The sequence below is a fragment of the Prionailurus bengalensis genome, chromosome D4 (genome assembly GCF_016509475.1).
Source record: "Prionailurus bengalensis isolate Pbe53 chromosome D4, Fcat_Pben_1.1_paternal_pri, whole genome shotgun sequence".
NCBI lineage: Eukaryota > Metazoa > Chordata > Mammalia > Carnivora > Felidae > Prionailurus > Prionailurus bengalensis.
Window position 1 is genome coordinate 25,097,618 of NC_057359.1, and position 26,358 is coordinate 25,123,975.

Genomic DNA, 26,358 nt, shown 5'->3' on the forward strand with positions numbered 1-26,358 from the left:
TGTCTACTCCTCCCTATAAAAGGCTAGGCCACCATCACCCTGCCAAGGGACTCTAGTCTTTGGATCTGGGGTGCCCTTCATATTGCAAATACTGAACAAGATCCATTCCCTTACTTGTTCAGGTTTTATCTTTGATAGTGGCATCGAAAACCAAAGTTTAAAAAAATTTCTTTAATGTTTATTTTTGAAAGAGAGAGAGAGAGAGAGTGCGAACAGGGGAGGGGCAGAGAGAGGGAGGGAGACACAGAATCCAAAGGGGGCTCTGTGCTTACAGCAGACAGATAGCCCTATGCAGGGCTCGAACTCACGAATGGTGAGATCATGACCTGAGCCCGTCAGACGCTTAACCGACTAAGCCATCCAGGTGCTCCTAAAACCAAAATTTAAAAAAAAAAAAAAAGTGATCTAAGAGATCTGGGAGAGATGGATCACAGACTCACAAGGAAAAAGAAGGTGCAGTTGCCTCAGGGCTGATTCCTAAATAGCATACTGTGGCTCATAAAACCTGTACCTCCTCAACCAGGTTATTAAACTATTACCCATTCAGCTTCAGGGGAGGGAGAACAGTGAAGGAGCCCAATAAACGATTTCTGAATTCAATCGAATGAAATCTATTAATTTCTTTAGCACTAATCAGGGGGAAGCTAAAGGCTGCAGAAGGGACAAAAACAGCCCCTGACGAAGGCTGGCCTGGTACAGCTCCACGTGGTGTGCTCCTGCTGAACACAATCCCCCAGAACACCCACATCGGACAAGGTTACTACCCAAGACTATGATAAAGTGAGGTGAAATAAGTCCCCTTGATAAATGTGTCCAAGCACAGACAAAAACAAGGCCATGGTGCCATGCACGTAGTACCAAACGTGCTTCTATCTTGGCTAAAGTGAATGACATCTGTCTTACCAATTTCAACTTTTTCCTCCCTCTAGCCTGCCCTCCTTATAGACAAGATTTATTGAGATACCCAGGGGTCGAATTGCCCGTTTTCTGACAGCGCCCAATCTAGAGAGAACGTGGCTTCTTAAATCCTCCCCCTTGCTTTGGCTGGAGGACACTGACTTGGTCCCATGGCTAACGTACTTGAGTTTATACAGGCAAATCATCTGGCGGCCACTGAAGAATTAGTGAAATATGAAAGAAAAAAAAGGCCAAAATGTTTTTGAACTTGTTACAAAGCAAAAGCTATTAAAGGAAACCGAGTCATCAAAGAATAAGAACTAATGCTCCAGCTATGCTAGTGACAGTAAACCAAGTGGTCTCTAGATGGAGGGCTCTGATGAGGGGACTCCCGGGGCTGTGCACATGCACATTAACTATCTTTCAGAGGGTGTGTAGAATGAATCAACACAACCAAAACAAGAGACAAAAAAAAAAAAAAATTCCAGATCCTATTTCGATATTCTTATCTTCCAGAATGCCAGTGGCCAGCTCCACATTCATTATGTTCCCCAGACTACCCTCAAATCCATCAAGAGTGGTTATCCTTGCACCAGACCCACAAAACCAAGAATGTTAGAACATTACTATTTTGCAATCCCCAGTGAAATAATAGGTCTGCAAATTGATCAGCAGCTGTTAAACACATCAGGTGAAATGTTATTTAAATTCTTAGCCTGTATCAGGTATGAAAGTTCCAAAATCCAGGCATGGTGGTGAAACTTGCTATTTGCCGATATCCATCCAGAGCTTAGCTGGTACACAACGCCTAGAATACGGACTACTTTCCTGCCCTCTCTGGCAGTGAGTTGTGGTCATATGACTAAGTTCTAGTCGGTGACACAAAAGCAAAAACGCATGTGGTAGCTGCTAGAACCTTCCTGGCAACACTTGCACTCTTCAGCTTCATTGCTTCTTAAGTCCTGCCGCCTAGATTAGAATGCAGTCATTTTGGGTCATGAGTCCAAGCTATGCTCAGTGGCACAAGAGCTGCCCTGCAGACTTCCCCTTTGATGTCTCTGGCCAGAATGAGATTAGATACCCACTACTAAAGCAATCACAGGCAGAGGATAGGATTATCACGAGTAAACCATTCATATTCAGTAGGGTCCACCTTTGGAAATGGGGATGGGATCACCTTCCCCGAGTCACGTAGGGGAGGGGTGGAAACAGAAGGACGGTGGTGCAAGTTGTGCAGTGCACAACAAAGGGGGCTGGGAAGGGCGTTCACCTTCACTCATTGCCACTTGTAGGATTATTATGATCAATTTTCAGCAGATGGCAGTAAAGTGCTTGGGGAAAGGATGTCTTTTTTCTCATTCACACAAAGTCAGGGTGAGCTGACAAGGTTGGTAACTAACAAAAACCAAGATTACGTTGGAAGGAAGGTGGGGGGGGTAAAGGTGGGAAATGAGTGCTTGGTAGATACTGAGATTTCTGTAACATAAAGTAAATAATCGAATCTGTAAACCTTTTAAAATTATATGTAGTAAATTCCATTTTAATGAAATAATCCATTCCAGGCTTACGAAAAAATTTTAAAATCTTTATTCAATTTCAGTATAATGGCTCTGGAAAAAAAAAAAAAAAGAATTCTAGACAGATATCCTAAGCTGCAAAACCCACTGTCAATACCAATAAAACGTTTAAAATTAGCTGTCAAGATTGATTTGTACGAGAGCAGCAGCATTCAGACAGCAAAGACCCTACCCCCCGACCCCCCATCATATCACATGATTAAGGTATGTAGGAAATTACTACATCTTGAGGAAAAATACCAGTTGAATGGATGAAATATTATCACTGAAGAGTAATCACATTATAAAGCATGATTCATTTTAAGAAATCTGAGATTTAAAGAAAGCATTACAGTTCCTTCACCCTCCTGTCATATGTCCACAGAAAGAGAAAATATGACCAAAACTCAACAAGAAGGCAAAGTTGGGAATACAGAGTGATACGTCAGGAAACATTTTTTTTTTTTAAGTGAGACTTGGTAATCAATTTTCTTGTTGCTATAACTTCTGCCACCTTCTCTTAGTACCAAGGCACAACTGTACAAGTGATTATGGGATATAAAAATGCAAGGAGTTTTCTTTGGGTCAGTTTACACTTTGGATCAGTAATAAATACAACGCGTGTGATGAAACGGAATTCCCTTCATATCTTCCCTGTGGTCACGGGCATAGTCCCACAAGTAATAATCCAGAAGAATGGAATTGATCTCGCCACTGGTTTTTTCACCCTTGTTTTCAATAAGCTCCAGAAGACAATCCCGGATCAGTTCAACACACCACAGTGAGCACCCTCTGATTTCCACCTCTTGCCTGTTCCCATACGAGAGCATTTCTCCTGCAAGGGGGGAAAAACAGAGCAGGAAGTACTAAGTCAGTGATATAAAATCTACTTAGACTTTAAACCACTTCTAAAATAGGCATTAATTCTAAATTACAAGTTCCACAAGAGCAGGGACCATGTCTGGCTTGTCCTAATATTCCTGGGACCTAGCATAGCACCTTGTACATACTAGCTCCCCAATAAATATTTGCTACATGAATTTGGGGTAACCATAAATTTAAAAATATGATGACAAGATTATTAAATTCTTGAAAACAAAGGATTTAAAATTGGATTTGATAGCCAGAAAAAAAATTACAAAATTTGGAGGACTCCAAGGGGACCAAAAAAAACAATACCTCCCTTCCCCACTTGAAAATTGAACATTGTTGGCGCACCTGGGTGGCTCAGAAGGCTGTGTCCGACTTCAGTTCAGGTCATGATCTCACAGCTTCTGAGTTTGAGCCCCGAATCGGTCTCTGTGCTGACAGCTCAGAGCCTGGAACCTGATTTGGATTCTGTGTCTCCCTCTCTCTCTGCACACCTCCCCCCCACCCACCCCACTCACGCTCTGTCTCTCTCTCTCTCAAAAGTAAATAAACATTTAAAAACAAATTGAACATTGTCTTAGGTACATCCTAAATGCATCAAGGAGAACCCAGGAAATCAAAGTTGTTAACCCGAGCAAGGAAAACCACCATTGTTCTTTGGATTCAGGATCATTCCACCAGCCCTGCCTTAATATGTAGCCAAGAGCTCCCATAGGACTTGCAGTCTCTCCAGTGCCCCACTCTGGGGTGTATCTGATCCTGCAGGATGGGCATTGACTATGTTTTGCCACTGAGACTAGAACTGGGCTCAACAACTGAACTGCCTGTAAGGATCAGAGAGACAGAGTAAGTGAAGGCAGCAGCTAGATGCAAACTGGTGAGGTAGAGAATGTGTGCTGCCCTATCTAAAGGTAAGTCCACATTTCTCTACTTTTACAAAAGTCAGAAAGCTTGATTTTCATGTGAAACCTGTCAAGTGTTAGTAACTAATTACAAGTGCTCAAAACACTGTCGAGTCCAGGGCACCTGGGTGGCTCAGTCCGTTAAGCAGCCAACTCTTGATTTCATCTCAGGTCATGATGTCACAGTTCGTGAATTCAAGCCCTGCTTAGGGCTCTGAGCTGATGGCAGAGAGCCTGCTTGGACTCTCTCTCCCTCTCTCTCTCTGCCCCACCCTGCTCATGCTTGCTGGCGCGCGCTCTCTCTCTCTCTCTCTCTCTCTCTCTCTGTCAAAAATAAATAAATAAACATTTAGAAACAAAACAAAACATGGTTGAGGACAAACAAAACACACCTGCAGGTTACATTTGGCCTCTGGCCACCAATCTGCACCCTAGCACAGAGCTTCAGAGTACCTAAGAGGCCCTGTGATCCACTGAAAAGTAGGGCAATGCCCCAGCCCCACTAGGTTCCACTCTGTCACCTCCAGTCTTAAATGGTATTGCTTAGGGGCGCCTGGGTGGCTCAGTCAGTTAAGCATCTGACTTTGGCTCTGGTCATGATCTCACAGTTCGTGAGTTTGAGCCCCATGTCGGGCTCTGTGCTGACAGCTCAGAGCCTGGAGCCTGCTTCGGATTCTGTGTCTCCCTCTCTCTCTACCCCACCTCTGCTTGCATTCTGTCTCTCTCTCATAAATGAGTAAACATTAAAAAACAAAATGGTGTTACTTATATCCACTCCATCCAGTAAATAACTATGTTGAACTGTGTCCCCCAAAAAGTCACATTCAAGTCTTAACTCCTGGTACATGTGAATGTGTCCTTACTTGTAAACAGGATCTTTGCAGATGTGATCAAGTTAAAATAAGGTCATACGGGATTAGGGTGGGACTTAAATGCCATGACTGGTGTCAGCCCTAGAATCACAGTGAAGAATATAAATTTAGCCAAATTGCACAGTATTTATAAATGGTTAAAAAAATATGCCTTTTGGTGAAGAGGGGTTAAAGATAAAATGGACAGAAAAAACATCTAAATTCATACTACAGTGAAGAGACCACATTTATTTAAAAAAAAAAAAAAAAGATAAAATGGACAGAAATCTGGGTAGGTCTTCCAAGGGCTGCCCTGGAGATATTCAGAAGAAAAGAGAGGAAAAACAATATAAGTGTGTAGCACAACTCAAATCTGGAAGAAGTATCATTGAAGGCCAGTTAAGGAAGGTTCTACCTCATCTAGTCAAGCTACCTGGTTCTAGATTTCACTTTAGTTTTTAAAACTTAGTGTACTATACTAGTGTGTACTCCTTTATGTTTATAGTTTGTTTCTCTAGTTTGCTAGGAAAGTACTTTTGGAAAAAAATCCAACTTTGCTTAAATAAACTAAGAGGCAGAGAAATTAGTTCACGCTACGTCAGACTGGCTAAGGATGAAAGAACAAGCCTTTCAGAAGCTGGACAGTTGCAGCTGGATGCCTGGGAAATGGCCTTGGGAATTGAAGTGGACGGCACAAGAATGGTCAGACAACTTTGTTCAGCTATGCCGGTGATCCCTCCTCAGCAGGGTTTTCCTCACGGTAGCAGAGACAACTGGGTGCTACATACATTCAGAAGGAGACGGACAAATTATGAAGAGCTGGAAAAAGCTAGGCGGAGGAGGCAGCATTTGAGCTAAGCCCCTGCGGGTGTGTAGGATTTGAATCGGAAAAAAGAGAATTTGGGTGAGGGAAACCAGGCAAGAGCATGTTTACAGATAGGGGCGAGCAGTGTATACACCAAAAAAAGATCAGCTGCATATGGCTACATGGAAAAGAAGCCCTGAATGCTTAAATGTTTAAGGTATCCAGCAATTAATGATCCAGGATGTGAGCATTATGACATAAAATAGCTTGTGATGTTTCAAATGAAGAAACAGAGGGACAAAATGGATGGCCCAAGGCAACATAAAAAAACTGGTAGAAACAACCACGGCAACAATGGTACCTTTATATTCTGTGTTATTCCTGTTTTGGGTGATTGAAATTTATTTCACAAGAGAAAGTTAGGCATAAAAACTACTTGCTTTTAAAAATAAAGAGTAGCTGAAAATATTGCATCCCAAAGAGATAAATTAATGTGAAAATTATGTAATTATTTTTCTTATACACAGAAATGTTTAAAACACAAAAAGCTGGGGCACGTGGGTGGCTCAGTCAGTTAAGCATTCAGCTTCAGCTCAAGTCATGATCTCACGGTTCATGAGTTCAAGCCCCGCATTGGGCTCTCTGCTGTCAGTGTAGAGCCTGCTTCAGATCCTCTGTCTCCTTCTCTTTCTGCCCTTCCTCCATTTGCGCGCTCTCTCTCTCTCTCTCTCTCAAAAAATAAATAAATATTAAAAAAAAAAAAAAACACCCAAAAGCTAATTTTTACACAATTATCTATACTCATCTATTATAATAAGGCTCCCACTCTTGAGAATGATTCCTCAAATCCAATAATGGTAAATAAATAAGCCTAGAAAAGTGAGTCACTTAAGCAAGGTAACCCAGCGGCAGACCCTGGGGACTCCTGACTTGAAACCCACTGCATATTCCCTCTCAGCCCACCTCATATTTCACAATATAGTGTGCTCTTCAGTGCTTAACTAACACTCTTCAGATACTGCACCTTCAGGACTTCAGTGTTGCACACCTTCATGTCAAAGAAATTTGGGTTTCATTTTATTGTGAGGCCTTGAAATTATAATGTCCAAACGGCACAATTTCCTACAATATCCATATTCCATTGCAGTGTAAACAACAACCAAAAGCAATTTTCTCTGTATTTCAATTACCCTGGCATTTTTCTTTACATGTGCTTTTAACACTAAACAGTGCTTTTTTATTTTTACTTTTTTAAAGGAAAGGAGAACTTCTATGAAAGAAACTAGATAAGAAAGACCGTCTTAATTAAGTTGGCAAACCTTTGAGAAGCTTCTCCAGTAGTTCCTTTGAGTATTTCAGGGCTCCCAGGTGCACAAGAACCTGAGGTAATCTATAGTCAGCAAACATGGTGATACTGGAGATGTCCTTAAAGCAGCCGTCTCCTTCTCCCTCTAACACACTCCACGTATCTGCCACAAGGATTTGGGCCCGTTTGTAGAAAGAAATTTTCTTCCCCTGATGAATGAAAAAAATATAAATGCTACCTGGGTATCTGAAAGCTTTATGCATGCTATAAAAAGAAAGGCACACATTGAAAACATTTTTCAAGGGTGCAATAATTTTACTGTTGGTGAGAATTTATAGACCTTGACTAGAAGAAAAAGGGAGTCTAATAAATATTAAATTATCTTTCACTCCAAATTTACTTCCTAGATTTTTCAAGGCACATAAAATATAATTGTGGTAATTGTGGTATTATTTAGTGTTCCTTTTCAATGACATTACTTCACATACATATTTCTGCACCACTATAACCCACCTGCTTATTCTTTTTAATGGCTAGACAGATTTAGACAGTTTCTTAAATTTTTCTGATTAGAACATAATTCCCATTAATTGTGTAAAATACAGAAGAGTATAAAGAGGAAAACAATCATCCTTAAACTCACCTCTGAAGAGAATCACAACATTCATTTTTTAAACTATTATCTTTCAGATTAACTTACTTCAGAGATAAAGGCATAACTGCTGAACAGCCAGAATTTATCAAGCCTACCTTTCTGGAAACAGTCAATATCAATTTGTAAACCCACAGAACAAAACTACCTTCCAATTATATTTACACAAGGAAGAAACAAATTTAGCCATGCATTATAGGATATCGGGTTATAATTTAACTAAAAAGTTCGCCATAAAAGTACAAATACAGATCAGCATAAACTATGGAAAAACACAGATAATTAGAATCTACTCCTAGTCCTAATACCCAAAGGTAATAATCTCAAATCATCTTTTATAACTGCTTGTCCGCTAAAGGAAAATAATCAGTATTACTGGCTCCCAAAATTTGTCCTGACCACCTTGGAGAATGTGTTAAGAGAATGGAAGTAAGTAAAAAATGAAATTAAATTCTTCAAGGAAAGGCTCCATATGAAAATTCCTTAGGATGATAATACAGATTCCTTTACTTACAAGCAAAACAAAACAAAACCAAAAAACACTTCCAATGATACTTTGTCCCAGTGAGAAATAACTTAACATTGCCTGACCTTAAGGTATACCCACTGCAATCGATCCAGACCTACTTTTACTAAATAAATTGTTTAAGGCCACCTTTAAGAAATTCAGTATTTTGTTTTCCAGGGAAAACACATATGCTCATTTTCTGACATGATGTAAAGTCTGTAAATTAAATTGAATGCTGCGGGGGGGTGGGGGTGGGGGTGGGGGGGTGGAACAAATCACCATTAAGAAGTATCCCTACATCGTTTGGGAATAACATTCCCAAACCTATCAAAATATGACAGGCTGGCAATTGTTGGACTGGACTTACATTTGGGAACTAGGTTTATATTCAAGTCTAGTATATTGACGAGCAAGACATAAAAGTTAATATACAAAACAAAATTGTGGGGGCACCAGGGTGGTTCAGTCGGTTAAGCGTCTGACTCTTGATTTTATCTCAGGTCACGATTTCAACAGTTTATGAAATCTAACCCTGTGTCGGGGTCTGCGCCGACAGTGCAGAGCCTGCTTGGGATTCTGACTCTCACTCTCTGCCCCTCCCTCACTCGCACACATGCTCTTTTTCAAATTAAATAAAAAACATTAACGTTTTTTTAAAAAACAAAATAGAAGAAAACCCAGAATAAAATTGGATATCAGACACAATTAATACATCATACTTTCTGTAATAGATAAAAGCTATTGTCTCCTGTTTTTAACAATATTCACAGATCAAACTAGAAAAATATAAGAACCAGACTTATGTAACAAAATCAGTGCTAGCATGGAACAAAACATAAATTGTCACATCATGACCACTGTTGCCATGGTAGCCAACTAGGATATCACAAAGATTAGATTATAATACCTTAAAATGAAAAAACAAAACAAAAGATTCAAGTGAGGAATCTAAAAACAAATTCAAGTCATCAATAACACATTTTCTTAACAAGCTGATACGGTTTGAGTAATCAGATGATTTTAGTAATCAGAGTCTTCATCTCTAAAATATTAATTGATCTCACTGAAAATACCAGCAAATCCAAAATAACAATTCTCTATGTGTTCTATAATATTTCTTTGTGAATATTTTCAAAATAGTAACTTCATAAAAAATTATCAATGAAAAAAATCCATGACCATGAGTTGATTTTCTTCAACAAATTTATCATGAACAAATTAGAAAGGTCAAAAATTACAAATGTTTAAAAGAAACATAAAATGCTATTGATTAAAGTATCAAAAAAGTTCTTGTTTTCATGTATGTTTATCAGTATGTCAGAGTAAAGACTATCACCTAAGGAAAGCAATTTATTAGGACTTTTAACATGGTTACCAAATAATCTAATTCAGAGCTGCTTTGGAAGTACATATACAGTATCTGAATTCTAAAGCTTCTTGACTGACTCTAGAATACAGCCGGGTTAGGAAATCCCTAATCTAAATCTGTCTGCATTTAAACTTTCTAATTTTATCAGTTTATTTATAATGTTTAAAAACACAAATGATAATCTCAGTAAATAAATATCGACAAAAAACAATTATGACTATTTTATGCAACTTTTTAAAGATTTAAAAACATAGCAACCAATACCATAACCATGTTATGAAGGGGCTGGGAAAAGGGCATTCTCATATGCTGCTGCTGATCATCTTTGTTATTATCTTTTTGGAGAACCATTAGCAATTTTATGTATTACAAGTCTGAAAATCCAGGCCATGCTCTGACTCAGCAATTCCACTACTAGGATTCCATTCTAAGAAAATAATTACAAGTGTTAAACTATTGTGCAGTATTGCTTATTATCACATACAACTGAAAACAACAAGACATAAAATTCAATTTAAAATATAAAACTGTGGGGGCGCCTGGGTTGGCTCAGTCGGCTAAGCTTCCGACTTCAGCTCAGGTCACGATCTCGCAGTTCGTGGGTTCGAGCCCCGCGTCGGGCTCTGTGCTGACAGCTCAGAGCCTGGAGCCTGCTTCAGATTCTGTGTTTCCCTCTCTCTCTGACCCTCTCCCGTTCATGCTCTATCTCTCTCTGTCTCAAAAATAAATAAACGTTAAAAAAAATTTTTTTTTTAAATAAAAAATAAAACTGTGTATCAAACAGAATTACTGTGGTAAAATAGTTGGGCAAATAAATATGGGATTAGATAGCCATACAGTGGAATACTGTGAAGTCATTAAAAATGGTACTATGCGAGGTGTGTAGGTGGCTCAGTTGGTTAAGCATCCAACTTTGGCTCAGGTCATGATCTCATGGTTTGTGGGTTCAAGACCCACATTGGGCTCTGCATTGACAGCATGGAGCCTGCTTGGGATTCTCTCTTTCCCTCTCTCTCTGCCCCTCCCCCACTCACGCTTTCTCTCTCTCTCTCTCTCTCTCTCTCTCTCTCTCTTCTCTCTCGTAAAAATAAGCTTTAAAAATATTTTTTTAATGGAAAAAAATTGTGCTGTGAAAGAACTGACATAGAAAAGATGTTCATATGTTGACTTTTAAAAGTTTATACAGTATGATCCTAACTGTCCCCAGCCCATGGTATAGACATTCACACAAACACACACATGTAGAAAGACCAAATTATGAACAGTGATTACCTCCTGGTAGAATAGAGACTGCTTCTCTGTACTTTTCAAATGCTATAATAAACATGTTATACTCTTGCAATTAGAAAATTCTAAAACATGAATAAAAACATACATTTGATTTTAACACTTTCTGAAATTCAAAAGTAGTCCCAAAAGGTCCAGAATTCCTCCAGATTTGGAGTTAACTTCTCAAAGTACTTCAATTATTTATGTATCTTTTATTTAATTAACTAACTTTTGAAGATTTTACTTTTAAGCAGTCTCCATACCCAATGAGGGGCTCAAACTTACAACCCCAAGATCAAGAATTACACACCCCAGGTGCCCCTTATTATTTACATATCTTTTTTTAAATTTTTTATGTTACTTATTTATCCATTTTTACTTTAGAGAGAGAGCGAGTACAAGTGGACAAGAGGGGCAGAAAGGAGAGAGAAAGAGAATCTTAAGTAGGCTCCATGCCCAGCACCAAGCACAACACGGGGCTCTCCAGCCCACAATCCTGGGATCATGACCTGAGCGGAAATCAAGAGTCCAACGATCAGGATGCCTGGGTGGCTCAGTCAGTTAAGTGTCCAACTTCAGCTCAGGTCATGATTTCATGGGTCATGAGTTTGAGCCCACGTCAGGCTCTGTGCCAACAGCTTGGAGCCTGGAGCCTGCTTCGGATTCTCTGTCTCACTCTTCTCTCTGTCCCTCCCCCACTCACGCTCTGTCTCTCTCTGTCTCTCTCTGTCTCTGTCTCTCTCTCTCTCTCTCAAAAATAAACATTAAAAGAAAAAATTAAAAAAGGAAAAAGAGTCAGGGGTCAACTGATTGAGACACTCAGGCGACCCTATTTATGTACCTTTTCAATGAATATGTAAAGATAACTATAAAATGGACAAATTGAAGCATTTAGTGAGTACCCACTACGTGCTCAGCATCATGTTAGAAATCATAGGAAATATGCTGCTTTTGGCTAACACTAATGACAATCTTTTGGAAAAAAAATGAAAAAGTGTAATACTCCTTTAAGAAAGTATCAGAATTCTCAAGTATGATTTTTGTTACTTTTGGGGGATTTTTTTTATAAGAATGTTTTCTTTTTACTTTTTTATAATTTTTTAAGTGTTTATTTATTTTTTAGATGGAGAGAGAGACAGAGCACGAGCAGAAGAGAAGAGAGAGGGAGACAGAATACAAAGCAGGCTCCAGGCTCTGACGTGTCAGCACAGAGCCCAATGAGGGGCTCGAACTCACGAACCTCAAGATCATGACCTGAGCCAACCGAAGTTGGACGCTTAACTGACTCAGCCACCCAGGCGCCCCTATAAGAATGTATTCTAGAAATAAGTACTGATGGGAAATGGTTCAGGTACTAATATTCATTTTAAAATATGTCAGCCTTAAAATTAATCTATACTCTGGTACAATTTTTAAAAATTGAGGGGCACCTGGGTGGTTCGGTCGGTTGACCGTCGGACTCTTCATTTCAGCTCAGGTCATGATCTCACAGTTCACGTGCGGCTCTGCGCCGACAGCAGGGAGCCTGCTTCAGATTGTCTCCCTCTCTCTCTCTGCTCCTGCCCCTGCTGACACACGTGCACAAGTGCTTGTTCACTTGTACTCTGTCTCTCTCAAAATAAATAAACCTTTAAAAACATTTTGAGCTTTTCAGCAAAGCAAACCATGTTTCAAATAAAATAGTAACTCAGCACATTTGCTTACTAACTTGGAATTATAAGCTACAAAAAAAGTTTACTCTTTCTTCCACAAAAACAAAAACTCACGACAACTTCAAAGCAAACTATATGCTGTCATGAGTTTATTCCATTCTGAAATCATGTTAAATTTACTCTTAACCCTTTCTACAACCATGTCGATTCTGGAATACATGGATTCTTAGCCACCTTTGATTTCTTTTATACACTAATACATTTAGATGGCCTGAAGGATGCACCAAGGAACTTGATCCACAATTTCTTTAAAAAGGCTGAAATGACACACTTTAAAGACAAAGATAAATCTCAAAGTAACCTCTGCATTAGCAAAATGCTTAGAACAAAATGAAATTCAGCAGTGGCCTAGGGCTTCTTTTCTAGGAACTGCCTCTGCCCCACTCAAAGCCCCTGCAGCCGCACGTAATTGGTCATAATCCATGCCAATTCAATCAGCGTTTGACCAGGAATTTTAGAAGGTACCTGAGAGAGGGTGTCTACTTCTCCCTCTCTCTCTGGTGGCTGAAGCAATAGGATACAAATTCATGAACCTTTTCTACTTCATGGAGAAAGCCAGCCTGCAGTCAGAGAAATATGGAGCCAAAAGAAACAGAGACTGAATCCTGATGGCACTGAGTCCCTGACCCTAGGTGTTCCTATCCCTAATACCCATCCCAAATTCTTCATTTTGCTTAAGCTTTTTATAGTTTTGTGTCTGTCTCTTGCAATTAAAAGAATCTTAACAACACCACCACCACCACCACCAACAAAGGAATCTTAACATATATAACCAAGCATCTCTCACTTTACAGGAGAATTGAAATGCTAGCTATTTATTTCCTGACTAAGTGAAATAAAATAAACCAGTTAACCTTTCTCTTTAGACTTTGGTTCCTGGTCTGCAAACAGGACAATAATGATCCTTGTCCTTAGGCCCACAGAGCTCTTCTATGGATCAAATGAGAGTGTACAGGCAAACACCCTGTAAGTCATAAAGAGCAATTTAAACAATATTATTGGTAATTGTTGTTAGTTGTTGAATTGTGATTTCAAAAGGGTAGCTTAAAAATGTCAATGTGACTTAAGCATTCATTAACTTATTCAATAGATTTATATTATGCGACTCCTCTCAAGTTGCTTTCACTTCTATGTCACAGTGACATAAAATACACAATGATAACAAATTCTAAAAGAATTTTACAAAAACAGGGGCACCTTGGTGGCTCAGTCAGTTGAGTGTCCGACTTCACCTCGGTTCATGATCTCACAGTTCATGAGTTTGAGCCCCATGTCGGGCTCTGTGCTGACAGCTCAGAGCCTGGAGCCTGCTTCAGATTATGTGTGTGTGTGTGTGTGTGTGTGTGTGTGCGCGCCCCTCCCCCACTTGTGCGTGTGCATGCTCTCTCTCTCTCTATTAAAAATAAATGAACCTTAAAAAAATTTTTACAAAAACAGACTCTGGGTGTATACTGGGGGGGGTATACCAAATGTTAGCCATTTTAAAAGTACATCATCTATTTAAAGTAAATAAAGAAAATAACACTGTTAAAGTACTCTGTGTGAAAAAGAAAACACACAGTATGTATATATACGTTAGATCTGCCAAAAATTACTTTTTATTAGAGAGAATTTAGAAATATTTTCTGATTTTCATCCAATGAACTAAATTTTTGGAAGTTCCAGAAGGCCCTCATTATTCCTGAGTAGCAACATCATATTGAAGGTCCAGTGTTTTTTATGTTTGAAACATTTTAAAAGGACAAAGAAAAAGGAACAAAAGAATAAAGGAAACACACTAACTAGAAAACATAAAAGAAGTAACCTCTTTGAAACACTACTTAACAATTTTGTTCCTGTTCCTTGTCCACAAGGAAGGAACTTCAAATTTTAAGTGTTTATTCTCAAAAGTAGTTCTGGAAGTAAAAGAGTTAACTAGGAGAAGATAATTAAGAATTCTAAAGTCTCCAACAGAAGCAACTCACCTCATACTGAGTCACATCTCTGTAAGAAGGAAAGCTTTCGACTACCAGGTGCATCAACTTCTGAGCGCTTTTTTCACTTTTTCGGACACAATTAAGAAAAGAGCCTTCAAACTTCTCAAGCAGAATTTTCCCGGTTTCATTAAGAATCCGATGCCTCTCTTCTATCAAAGGCATGGGAACGTCCGTGTCAGAACGGAGTATGTGCTGAACCTGATCCAGGGTCACTGTGGCATAGTAGGAAGCACTAGTTATCGGGATCCCTTAGGGAGAAAAGAAAATGCAGAGGAACAATGTCATACTTTTATATTCATTAGACCCTAGCTTTTACAACATACAATAGGAGAGCAAATGAGTGTTACAGGAATGCACGAAAAGTGGATGAAGAATTTAAAAATCAGAAGCATTTTTTATTTACTCATCTGTACTTATTCATCCGTTTCTAACAATTGTCATATTACATGAGATGTATTTTGACTGCCTAAAATGTTATAGGTGTCCCTTTGTTCTTCAGATGTCATCAAAGTGACATTCTTTAGAAAACTGACTTTTATTCTTAGCTGTGCTGATGATAAACATTAGGATCATTTCTCACTGAGAATGGACTTTAGCCAGCCTCCTCTCACACTTCTATTTTAAACAGAGAAGAACTGCTTCACTTTAAGCAATGAAGAACTTCAAGTTCGCCGTATTAACCCAGACTCCGGACCCGCTCCTTGGGACCCTCCCGCTGAACCGAACCCTGCCTCAGGTCTGACAGGGGGCACTAACCTTCGTCGAGGGCTCTGTTGACCGCGGCGCACAGGGACCAGTACCCGCTGTACGTTTTCCCCCTGTACCCCACCAGACATTTGTGCTCCTCATGCTCCGACCAGAAGGAGAAGTTGAGCGTGTCTGTCACGAACACCCAGTTGACCGCGGCCTCGTCAGCCCCCCTGGGATTCAGCTCGTGAAGGGCCTTCCAGGCCCCCAGGCGCAGCTCGGGCCCCGAGGCCTTGGCGAGCAGCAGCTTGGCCACCCTCCGCACGCCTCCGCCGTCGATGAACACATCCCGACTGTTCTCTGCAATGAATTTTGCAGACTCCCTGGGAGGAAGGGGCCCGTCCATTCCGCCCCTCCCTTTGGGACTGGGGAACGTCGCTTTCACCCGCCCGCTGGCCAGACTCGCTTCCCTCTCTGAGCGGGGGAAGGGCGCGGGTCCCTCTGCAGCTCTCCTTTCCTACCCACCGTAGGATCGCTGCCCTAACGGGGTACCGCCCTCGCCCAGCCGCACTGAAACCGGACAGGGCGGCCGTGTTCTGGGGCCCCTCCCTCCACCGCACTCCCAGGCTGAACAGCGGAGGCCACGGGGCCGCGCCCCCGGCCGGGACCGGAGGCACTTCCGGGAAGGCTGCCCCGCCCACTCTCGCCCAGGCGCGCGCCTGGGACCCGTTTCCGGTTCCGAAGACCCGGAAACTGCCCGGAGGGGTCCGGCGGGAGCTGGCAGGCAGTTTTCCTCCCTCCTGCCCTGGCGTACTGCTCCGCCATTTTGTGCACGTTTGCACCCTCTCTTCGGGCACGTGGTACTGCGGCTTGGCGCGGTGACCTGAGTCGCGATGACTGCGAGCGGTGCGCAGCGTTGCCTTCGGCTCCGGCCCCTCGCCACTCCGGGTGGGTTGACGTGGGGGCAAGACGCCCTCGGCGACCCCAGCATCCGGGTTCCTGGGCCGCGACGAGCGTGACGGCGCCAGTCGTTGCAGGGGGCTGAATCGCCCCCAGGCTGCGACACGGATTGGCGGGTCCCCCACAACCCCATTTCCCAGGCACGCCTCTTGTGCTAAATTCCTGGCCCATTTGGAGGCCATATGGACGTTTAGGATTAGTTGGGAAATTTGGAGAAATGGATGAGAAAACAAGTGTATTAAATTGTTAGGTTAACATTATGTGCCTGGAATTGTGCTTACTTACTGACTCTTTTAGTCCTGGCTGTGACAAAAGCGGCGGTTGTGTTCCTTGTTTTGAGAGAGCTGTATGGTTCAGTGGTTAGTCCCTGGTGACAGCAGTATTCTGGGTTGAGATTCAAACCTTTGTTCATCAATCCCCAGCTCTGGAGCACTTTCTGTGAACCAAACTCACCAATGCCAACCATTCAGGTCAAGTATCAGTGGCCCTGCTGAGGAGACATTTTTACAGGAAGTATCGCCTTACAGACCCAAACTTAAAAAAAATATTTTTTAATAGGATGAGGAGAGAGGTACCCAAGTCAGTTTAGTGATGATCCAAATTTGCCTAGTGATGAAAAGTTAGTATATGTATTTTCATATAGAACAAAAATGTATTTTTGTTCTTCAGAGACTTAAATCTCCATGGATAATATGAAATGTTCACACCTTGAAACTCAACTATTAAAAATAATCAACAGTAGTCATCTCTAGTTATTGACAGTAAGGAATATTGGAATTGGAAAATTTGGGGAGGATTTGGAATTTTTAAGTTTGACAACTGTGCCCCCAGAGAAGCAGAACATCATCCCTCCAGTTTCTTCATTTTGGTAAGAAAAAAACTTTAAGGACTTCACTATGATTTGCTTTTCCAGACAAAGTCACCAGCACATTAATATTGTTGTTGAATAAATGTAAATCTGTTGACTTGGGATTTTTCCTGTCTACCCCAGCAGCTCTAAGTCATGGGAGTCAAAGAAATTGATTTGCAAGAAAAATCTAGCAATCTCAAAAGAATCCAGGACGGTTATATAATTTAGGCTGTTTTCTCTCATTGACAGAAAAAAACCAACAATTTAAATTCCTACTATGTTCAGGCTATTGAGTTAAACACTGGGAGTAGTATACATGAGTAAAACATGCTTCCTTCTCTCAACTTCTTGTTGAGATAAATTATACATTTTGCGCAGTAGGTGGGTTTATTTTTTTAATATACAAGGTGTTGAGGGGCATCTGGATGGCTCAGTTGGTTAAGCATCCGACCTCGGCTCAGGTCACAATGTCACGGTTCATGGGTTCAAGCCACGCGTCGGGCTCTGTGCTGACGGCTCAGAGCCTGAACCCTGTTTCAGATTCTGTGTCTCCCTCTCTCTCTGCCCCTCCCCTGTTTACGCTCTGTCTCTCTCAAAAATAAACAAACATTAAAAAATTTTTTTTTTGCCTTCCCCCGCTCCCCAAAAATATACAAGGTGTTGGGAATACAAAAAGGGAGTCCTTACCTACTCAGCATTCTTTCCCTCCTTCCTTCCCAACAGAATCCTGATGTTGTTCAGGAATCCCTCTTACAGCTCACTTAGCTCAGCATCCTGAGCTCCAGGAGTGGTCTGGACTGGTCTAAGGACAATTTCACCCTCTTGCAGGGGACTGGGTTAGGGTCATATATGTTTCCCAGTTCACCTCAGTGAATTGCAAAGATAGGTGTGTAGGATGCTTCCAGAAAAGCTTTTCCAGGAGAACTTAGAAAGTGATTCATGCTCCCTCTGGACGTGATTGAGCTTGGATATGAGGTGTGAAATTGCTACCGTCCTTTTGACGGGCAACCTGTGTGTGAGGTTAACACACGGAAGAGGCAAAAAGAATAGCAGAGTAATGGAGCTGGAGTGATGGGATTATGTCAACTTGTTTTTTTAAAGATTTTTAAAAAGTGTTTACTTATTTTGAGGTGGGGGGCAGAGAGAGAGGCAGAGAGAGAATCCCAATCAGACTTTGTGCTTTCAGTGCAGAGCCAGATGCAGGGCTCAATCCCATGAACTGTGAGGCCATGACCTGAGCCAAAATCAAGAGGTGGACACTTAACTGACTGAGCCAGCCAGGTACCCCTGAATTATGTCAACGTTTAAGTCTATCTCACTTTTGGATCTCGTTATGTGAGTTAAACTTCCTTATAGTTTAAGGCAATTTTGAGTTTTCTAGAACTTCTATGAAAGCTTCCTATCTTACAGGTAGCAAATATAGACATGGTTGCTGACGTCTCATGATCTGGTGAGGAAGGCGGACAATCAAATGGCTGGGTAGTATTGTACTTCAACAGAAAACCAGGCTATAGTGACTAAATAAAAAGGGGATTTTCCTATATAATAAATCCAGAGGTAGGCACTCCAGGGCTGATGCAGCCATTTGAGAATGTCAGCAAGGAACTAGGCTCCTTGCTTTTGGTCTTACTCTCCCTCATATATGACTTTTGTCTTTATGGTTGTAGGATGGGCATTGTGTCCACAGAAAGGATGATGAAAATAAAAGGGCAAAGAGCCAAAGGAACAGGCTGGCTGAGTTTATTTCTTTTGAAAATCTTTGCCAGCAGCTCTACGCACAGGCATAGGCTTTTGAAGACATCAAGATGACCTCTAAATACTCCCTAAGCTTGCATTTTCAAGGTTAACAGAGGGAGGAGCCTTGATCAATGATGTTCTGTCCCCATCACCTTTCCCTCTACTCCTAAACAGTATCCAAGCTAAACTGTTCTAGTCATCAAGAAGGCCATCATTCTGAATAGCTACATTAAATGTCAAGCTTTGGCAACAATCACTGCTACATCTTCTGTTTTCTGTCCTGATAAGGTATGGCAGAAACTTACAGCAATAGTGAGTTAATGGGGCACTTGGTTGGCTCAATTGGTTAAGTATCAGGCTTAGGTTGTGTTGTCAGGGTTCGTGAGATCAAACCCCATGATAGGCTCTCTCTGAGCTGGAATCACGGAGCTTGTTTGGGATTCTCTCTCTTCCTCTCTCTATTCCTCCCCTTTGCTCCTCCCCAGCTCATTCTCTCATTCTCTCTCTCTCTCTCTCTCTCTCCCTCCCTCCCTCTCTCTCTCTCAAAATAAATAAATTAGCATGAAAAAAAGAAAAGAAAAGAAAAGAAAACAGCGGGTTAAGAGGTACTCTGGAGGAAAAGTTGCAAAAGTTGGCTAGAGCACCTTATAGACAGTAGACATTGCTAGAGAGGAGGCTGTAGTTTTTCATACATACAGAAGGAGGAATGTAAAATGGATTTTTGAAGATAGGACATCTGTATTATTTTCATTTCCCCTGACTCTATTGAAGTGATCAATAGACTAAAGCCCCAAGAAAGGTTAACAGAAAAGAGATGGTTCACTACTGTGTAAGTTTCCTCTGTTTCATTTCTTTTTGATTAATCCATTTATAGCATTTAAAATTGACCACTTCCAGGGCACCTGGGTGGCTCAGTCGGTTAAGCATCCGACTTCAGCTCAGGTCATGATCTTGCAGTCAGTGAATTCGAGCCCCACATTGGGCTCTGTGCTGACAGTTCAGAGCCTGGAGCCTGCTTCGGATTCTGTGTCTCCCTCTCTTTCTCTCTGCTCCTCCCCTGCTTGTGCTCTGTCTCTGTCTCTCAAAAATGAATAAACATTAAAAAACATTTAAAAAAATAAGATAAAATTGACCACTTCCTTGAAATTCACCCTTGGCTTCTGGGGCATTATATTATCCTGGTTTTCTTAGTACCATTTGAAGTTCTTTCTCTTCTTATTGTGTGTAAAGTGTTCCATCTATAGGCTTTGGCTTAGGAACAGAGTGGACTCTTTCTGGTGAACACTATGAGTCTTAAATAATTCAATTTCTGTTTTAAAATATTTAGTTATTGGGGCACCTGGGTAACTCAGTCAGTTGAGTGTCTTAATTTTGGCCCAGGTCATGATCTCATGGTCATGAGATGAAATCGAGCCCTGTGTGGGGTTCTGCGCTGACAGTCAGATTCTCTGTCTGCTTGGGATTCTCTCTTTCCCTCTCTTTCTACCCCTCCCCTGCTCTCTCTCTCTCTCTCTCTAAATAAATAAACATTAAAAAATATTTAGTTATAATGGAATAAATATATCATCTTCATGATATATCATTATCATTACAGTTCAAAACCAATTTAGAAATTTTTGAACCATGGATTGCTTTTAATGAGTGAAATGTGTATTTCCTACTTAGGAGAAATCACTAAACATCATAAGTACCAGTGCAGAGCTTCCAGCTGATGAACATTTAGAGATTCAGAGAGATGGGGCGCCTGGGTGGCTCCATCCGTTGAGCATCTGACTTTGGCTCAGGTCATGATCTCACGGTTCGTGGGTTCGAGCCCTGGGTCAGGCTCTGTGCTGAATGCTTGCTCAGAGCCTGGAGCCTGCTTCAGATTCTGTGTCTCCTTCTCTCTCTACTCCTCCCCTGGTCGTGCTCTCACTCTCTTTCAAAAATAAATATATGTAAAAAATTTTTTTTTCAGAGATTCAAGCTCTGTGCCCCTTCCCACATAACTTGCCTTATATGTCTCTTCTATCTGGTTGTTCCAGAGCTATATCCTTTTTAACAAACCAGTAATCTATTTGTTTCCCTTGCTGTCTAAACAACACAAGAAAGTTGTGGAACAAATCACACAGTCCTTGAGAGGTTCTCTGAGTTCCATTAATGCTCCTTTACAAGGTTATGCACAAGACTTAAATGTCATCAAAGAGGTGACTTGAGTGATGTCGGTCATCATCAGTTCCTTCCGGACAGATTGTCTTGCACAACCCAAACTTGGTGTGTGCACTGCTTTACAATTGATATCTCTTTGAATAATCTTGAACTCACCACTTCAGGATACAATGTAAAATACTGATCAAATAATCACCTTCTCTAGCTCAGGGTTGCTAGAAGCTGAAGCTGAGCTGTCAGTGGAATGGGTTCTGGAAATTGTCAAGCAAGAGGTTGTTGCACAGACAGTTGGAGAAATTTCCAGAACCCAAATTCAAATATGTGGAAGAGAAGCAGCAGGCCTTCTAGTTATTTTATTTCTGGGAAACAGAAGTAGACAGATTGCCTGGTGTATCTTCTATTAAGGGGGATCACGCAAATGTGTTTCCCTTGCACACTTTGATTTGGAGACTTGGTGCCAGTTGGTAATAAATCACTCAGCTAGACTGTAGGGCAAAAATAGTGAGCAGAGCAGGGCGGGGTCGAGGGGGAGGAGAGGACACTCAACAATAATAAATGTAAAAGCCTGCTTTTAAAAAAAGTACAAAAAAGTAAACAGATACAAAGGAATATTTATTTTGAAATGGGGCAGGATTTACCTGGGGCAGGGATTAAGTGCCGATGGTTTATTTCTGAGGTGCAATCTGAGGATATTGACAGTGAAGGAAAGGAGAAAGGAAGTTTCAGATGGAAAGTAATATAAGGGGATGTGATATTGTGCTAGCCACTGCTTTGTGGCGAGCCTTGGAGAGACACAGCTAGTCTTAGTGTAGGAGCGTGGACACAGTCTATGTTATATGGGACAAACTATAGGGAGAAACTGCCTCAGAGCCGTTTGTGAGAGGAAGAGAGAGGAATTTCCCATCTGTCTGTTTCTGTGTCTCTCCCTCTTTTTGGATATTTTAGGATTTTAATGTCCTTCACATATTCAACATAAAATACTGACCATGGATAAACAATAGGGGGAAAGACTCCTAAGCAAAGATCTTCCAGAACTCACAGCATCATTCTGGTCAGACAGTATAAAGAGAACAAAGGATAAGGAAGTTTAACAGAGAATTTTAGTTCAATGGCTTACCTAATTAAAAAAAATTTTTTTTTAATTTATTCTTGAGAGAGAGAGAGAGACAGAGCACGAGTGGGAGAGGCGCAGAGAGAGAGGGAGACACAGAATCCAAAGCAGGCTCCAGGCTCCAAGCTGTCAGCACAGAGCCTGACACGGGGCTCAAACTCACGAGCTGTGAGATCATGACCTGAGCCAAAGTCAGACACTCAACTGACTGGGTCACCCAGGAGCCCCTCAATGGCTTACCTAAAACATAAAGAACCAACTATCCAACTTTCTCTTCTACCCATTGGAAGGAAAGCAAGAGTGAATTGGAGAACTTCTAAGTCATTTCTGTGAAGCAGCTTAAAAGGTGCAGGGCAGGGTGAGGGCCACAACTGTTACTAATGTAATGTTATAATGCACAATGTCAGGGACTCTGAGAACTGTATTCTTAGAAATATAAATGCATAAAGATATAAACTATTTGGTATTAAAACAGATTTTGCTATATAAACATATGTCACTTTTATCTCTTTATGAGAATAACAGGATAAAGAAAGATCCCCAGTTTGCCCTTTAGCTTAGAACCCCTAAACTACTCACCACACAGTCAGTGTAAACTTGAATTAACAGATGTAGAACCCAGGAGACCCCACTATGTCATTTTGGAAAAGATCAAGATTCGGTACCCAGAGGACCCCATTCACCCTGCTGTGTCTTTGTGTGTCTCCAGAAGCAATTAACTGCAATTTGCATAATTAAGTCCACAGACAAGTTTGAATACTGGGATCCAGTTAGAAAAAGTAGCAACAAAGATACCATAAACAAAACACACATACACACACAAAAGGGAAAGACAACATAAACTAGATTTTGTTAGCAAAGCAAGAGGAAGATTCTCTTAAATGTTTCCAGTTCAAGTCAGAATTAAGGTGTCTGTTAAGTCCCACCAGCTTTGCAGAGCTGTGAATGTTTTGCTGTTCTTTGAAAAAAAGAATCCATAATAAAATTTTCATTCAAGAAAAATACCATGTTTGTTAACTTATTGTAGCCATTCCCAAGTAGCTTTAAATTTGTAGCTTCTTCAAGGGCAGAGTATATATCGGTTAAGTTGTGTTCATAGCTGTAGTAGAAATAAAGTAAGGGAGCACCATTTCTAGAGCCTATGGCTAAAGGTTCAGGGTGGGAATGTTCACATTTGAAAGCTATGTCCTAAATTAGCAGCAGTATTTGGAGGCTTTGTAAAATATGGACTTTGCCACAGGTTCAATCCCTAGACTGCAGGAAATTAGGATATTGCCTCCATAGGAATGTACATAAACGGGGGGTGGGGTGGGGAAGTGAAAGCTAAGAGGTACAATCCTGTGGAGTTTTTAGTATTATCAGCTTTAGTATTTCTATGATTGTGTTTAAAATTGACACAAGATTCTGTTTGTAAAGTTATTCTTTATTTCTCTAGAGACTCTTGGGGAAGTGATGATTGCCTTGATATAAGTCATTTTCCTTTTTTTAACGTTTATTTATTTTTGGGACAGAGAGAGACAGAGCATGAATGGGGGAGGGGCAGAGAGAGAGGGAGACACAGAATCGGAAACAGGCTCCAGGCTCTGAGCCATCAGCCCAGAGCCCGACGCGGGGCTTGAACTCACGGACCACGACATCGTGACCTGGCTGAAGTCGGACGCTTAACCGACTGCGCCACCCAGGCGCCCCAGTCATTTTCCTTTTGATTATCATTTTCAACAAAAACTTATGTTGGAATATGAACTTACTGTTGAAGCTGTCCTCACAATTACAATACTATCATGTGGTTAGAAATGTATATCTGAGATAAACTTATTAAGTAATTAAACCTATTAACTGTTAATAGTGAAAAATAAAATGTGTTCATAGCTGATGCATCTCCAAAGAATTTTTCATGAAGGCTGCCAGGTTCTGAACATCTTCTTTCCTGTCAGCATTATACAGAGAGGCTGGATGCCTCCCACAGACCCACACCCTTTCAAGGAGATCACATTGAGTTCAAGAGCTTTAGTGAGTAATCTTTTTTTCCTAAAGCATCGTCTCCTTTGGCATTGCCAATGCAGAATGGAATATTCATCTTGCTTCTATTCTGGGATCCACTGGATATACATAGAATCCTTGAGACTTATCAATAATATCATAAATCATTTGTGCTTTGATGGAGCTGAACTTCTCCACGGCTGTTCTTAATCACTCCAGGACCAAGCCTATGACACAGATGCTGAAACACACAAGGGTGTTGGATGTGGAAATCACACCAAACTAGGAAACATCCACCAGCCTGGATAGGAAGTTTGAGGGCACGTAGCAAACCAGCACTGCTCCCTGGACATCAGAAATCAAGGCAAACTCTACTCTGTGCATGGTCTCGTTGGGGCAGCGATGTACATAGGAGGTTCCATGGGCTTGGATCTGGAATGTTCGCATAACTCCCAAGCTTAGGATAGGCAATATTCACATTCCTAAACTTTTAGGCTTCTTTTGCTGCCTTAGCTAACCAAGCTCCTGTCATCTCGTAGGTAGCACACCTCTCTGACCAACCAGGTTTAAGAGGACAGCAGTGAACTGGCCTTGACATGCCTCTTTGCACAGAAATAATTTTGTAGTTGTCTGGAACAACTGACAATTTCCACACAAGATTTTCTGTGTTGTTATTAATCTTAGCAGAGGCTGATGGCCTGTGGCTCATTTCAAGAACACTAGTGCCAATTCCAATTGTACTCTAATAATTCTTCTTGTATCTCTAAAAACACTGAGTACAGCAGCTTAGTGGCTGGGGCAAAACTGACCACATGCCTGGGGCAGTCCACTAGGCATCTGATCCACTGGGCGAGTCGGCTGGAGGCCACAGATCACCCGGTGGTGCGTCTCTCTCCTTGCTCTTATTTCCCTTCGGTCAGAGTTCTCTCCTCCAGAGTTGACTCCTCTTTCATTCCAGATCGCATCATCCAGCCCCTTTGGTAGCTGCTCCAGAAGTCAGTTCCCTTCTCTGTGACATATGGCATTTGATTCAAGTCTGAAAGGGGAGGAAAAAGCCAGAAACTTGAGGCAAGTTATTGCACTGAATGTTCAGTGGCAGCCTTGAGAGAGCCTGGCAATGATTGATTTATGCCCCAGATGGCATAACTGTGAAGACCCAAGTGACATTGGTTGGCAGCAGTGGCAGCTGAGACCCGTGCTTTTTATTGCCACCCCCACCCCCCCGAAATTAGCAGTGCTGCCTGCACAAGATAAGCCTCTTTGACTGATGGGCTGCATGTAACAGCAACTGTCTAATTAATTTAAGCAAAAAGAATGTTTTGAAAAGTTATGAGAAAGAAGAAGTGAAGGATAGAAGAAGGGGAGGCTGGGGAACCAGTTTGAGAAACTGCCCAAAGTTTTCTTCTACTAGTGCTGCTGAGAAAACTCACCATGATCATTGTAACTTGGCTTGCAATCAATCATTCTGCTCAAGATTTAAATTCCCAGGTCAGGCAAGCCTTGGTAAAATGCCTACTCTCTTGGTGTGATAAGGACTCTCCCAAGGACCAGGATATAAACAGCTGAGAGAGAAACCTCCAAAAGCAAAGCTGGGTCCTATTAGAAAGGTCAAAGTGAAGCTGTGTTGTTTAACAAAAAGGTACATTATAATTCATTCCTATGGCTATTCAGTATCCAAATAATTGTTTGCATATGTATACTTTCAAAAACACTGCTAGCAAAATGCAGTTACTCTTTATAAAAAATTCTCATCCCTTCCAGAGGAGAGAACTCAATGTCTCATTACTTACTGCATCAAAATCTATGTCAGGGATGTCTCGGTCGTGTAAATTTCTGCTCTTGCTCCAGCTCAACTGTCTTAGATCAAGTCCCTAGAAGCAGAGCCCTGGTCAGGAATTCTTGTGCCAGTGACTCACTGGAGGAATGTTCTCAGGTGAAAGGAAGCCAGGGAAGCAAGCAAAGGAATCATGAGTGAAGCCATGATTTGGTCGCAACTGGAGATTAGTGTCAGCTTGATCCCACAGAGTTCTGGAGGCTGAATTGTACACAAAATTGGTGCCAGTTTGAAACACAGGTATGAATCAATAATCTAGATAAAGCTACCTGATCTACCAGATGAAGGCTCCAACCCAACTGAGGCTACCTCCACCAGAACTTATGGTTTGATTGTATTTGCCTTACTTTTCTTGCCTTTTACCTCTTGACTTCTAGG

At 41.3% G+C, this 26,358-nt stretch overlaps 1 protein-coding gene and 1 pseudogene across 2 annotated transcripts; both read right to left on the reverse strand.

Annotated features, from left to right (window-relative positions):
- Positions 1-2,461: 2,461 nt before the first annotated feature.
- On the reverse strand, positions 2,462-16,064 carry CD4H9orf64 (chromosome D4 C9orf64 homolog). 2 transcript variants are annotated; one of them, XM_043565375.1, is made up of 4 exons: positions 15,430-16,064; positions 14,662-14,921; positions 7,201-7,396; positions 2,462-3,288 (listed from the first exon to the last, which is right to left on the reverse strand). In XM_043565375.1, exons 1-4 carry the CDS (start codon positions 15,764-15,766, stop codon positions 3,056-3,058), a joined length of 1,026 nt encoding a protein of 341 aa, XP_043421310.1. In that variant the 5' UTR covers positions 15,767-16,064; the 3' UTR covers positions 2,462-3,055. The 2 variants fall into 2 exon arrangements, with proteins under 2 accessions (XP_043421310.1, XP_043421311.1); XM_043565376.1 differs by having other exon boundaries at positions 15,886-16,038.
- Positions 16,065-23,861: 7,797 nt separating this feature from the next.
- On the reverse strand, positions 23,862-25,018 carry LOC122474372 (annotated as a pseudogene).
- Positions 25,019-26,358: the final 1,340 nt, after the last annotated feature.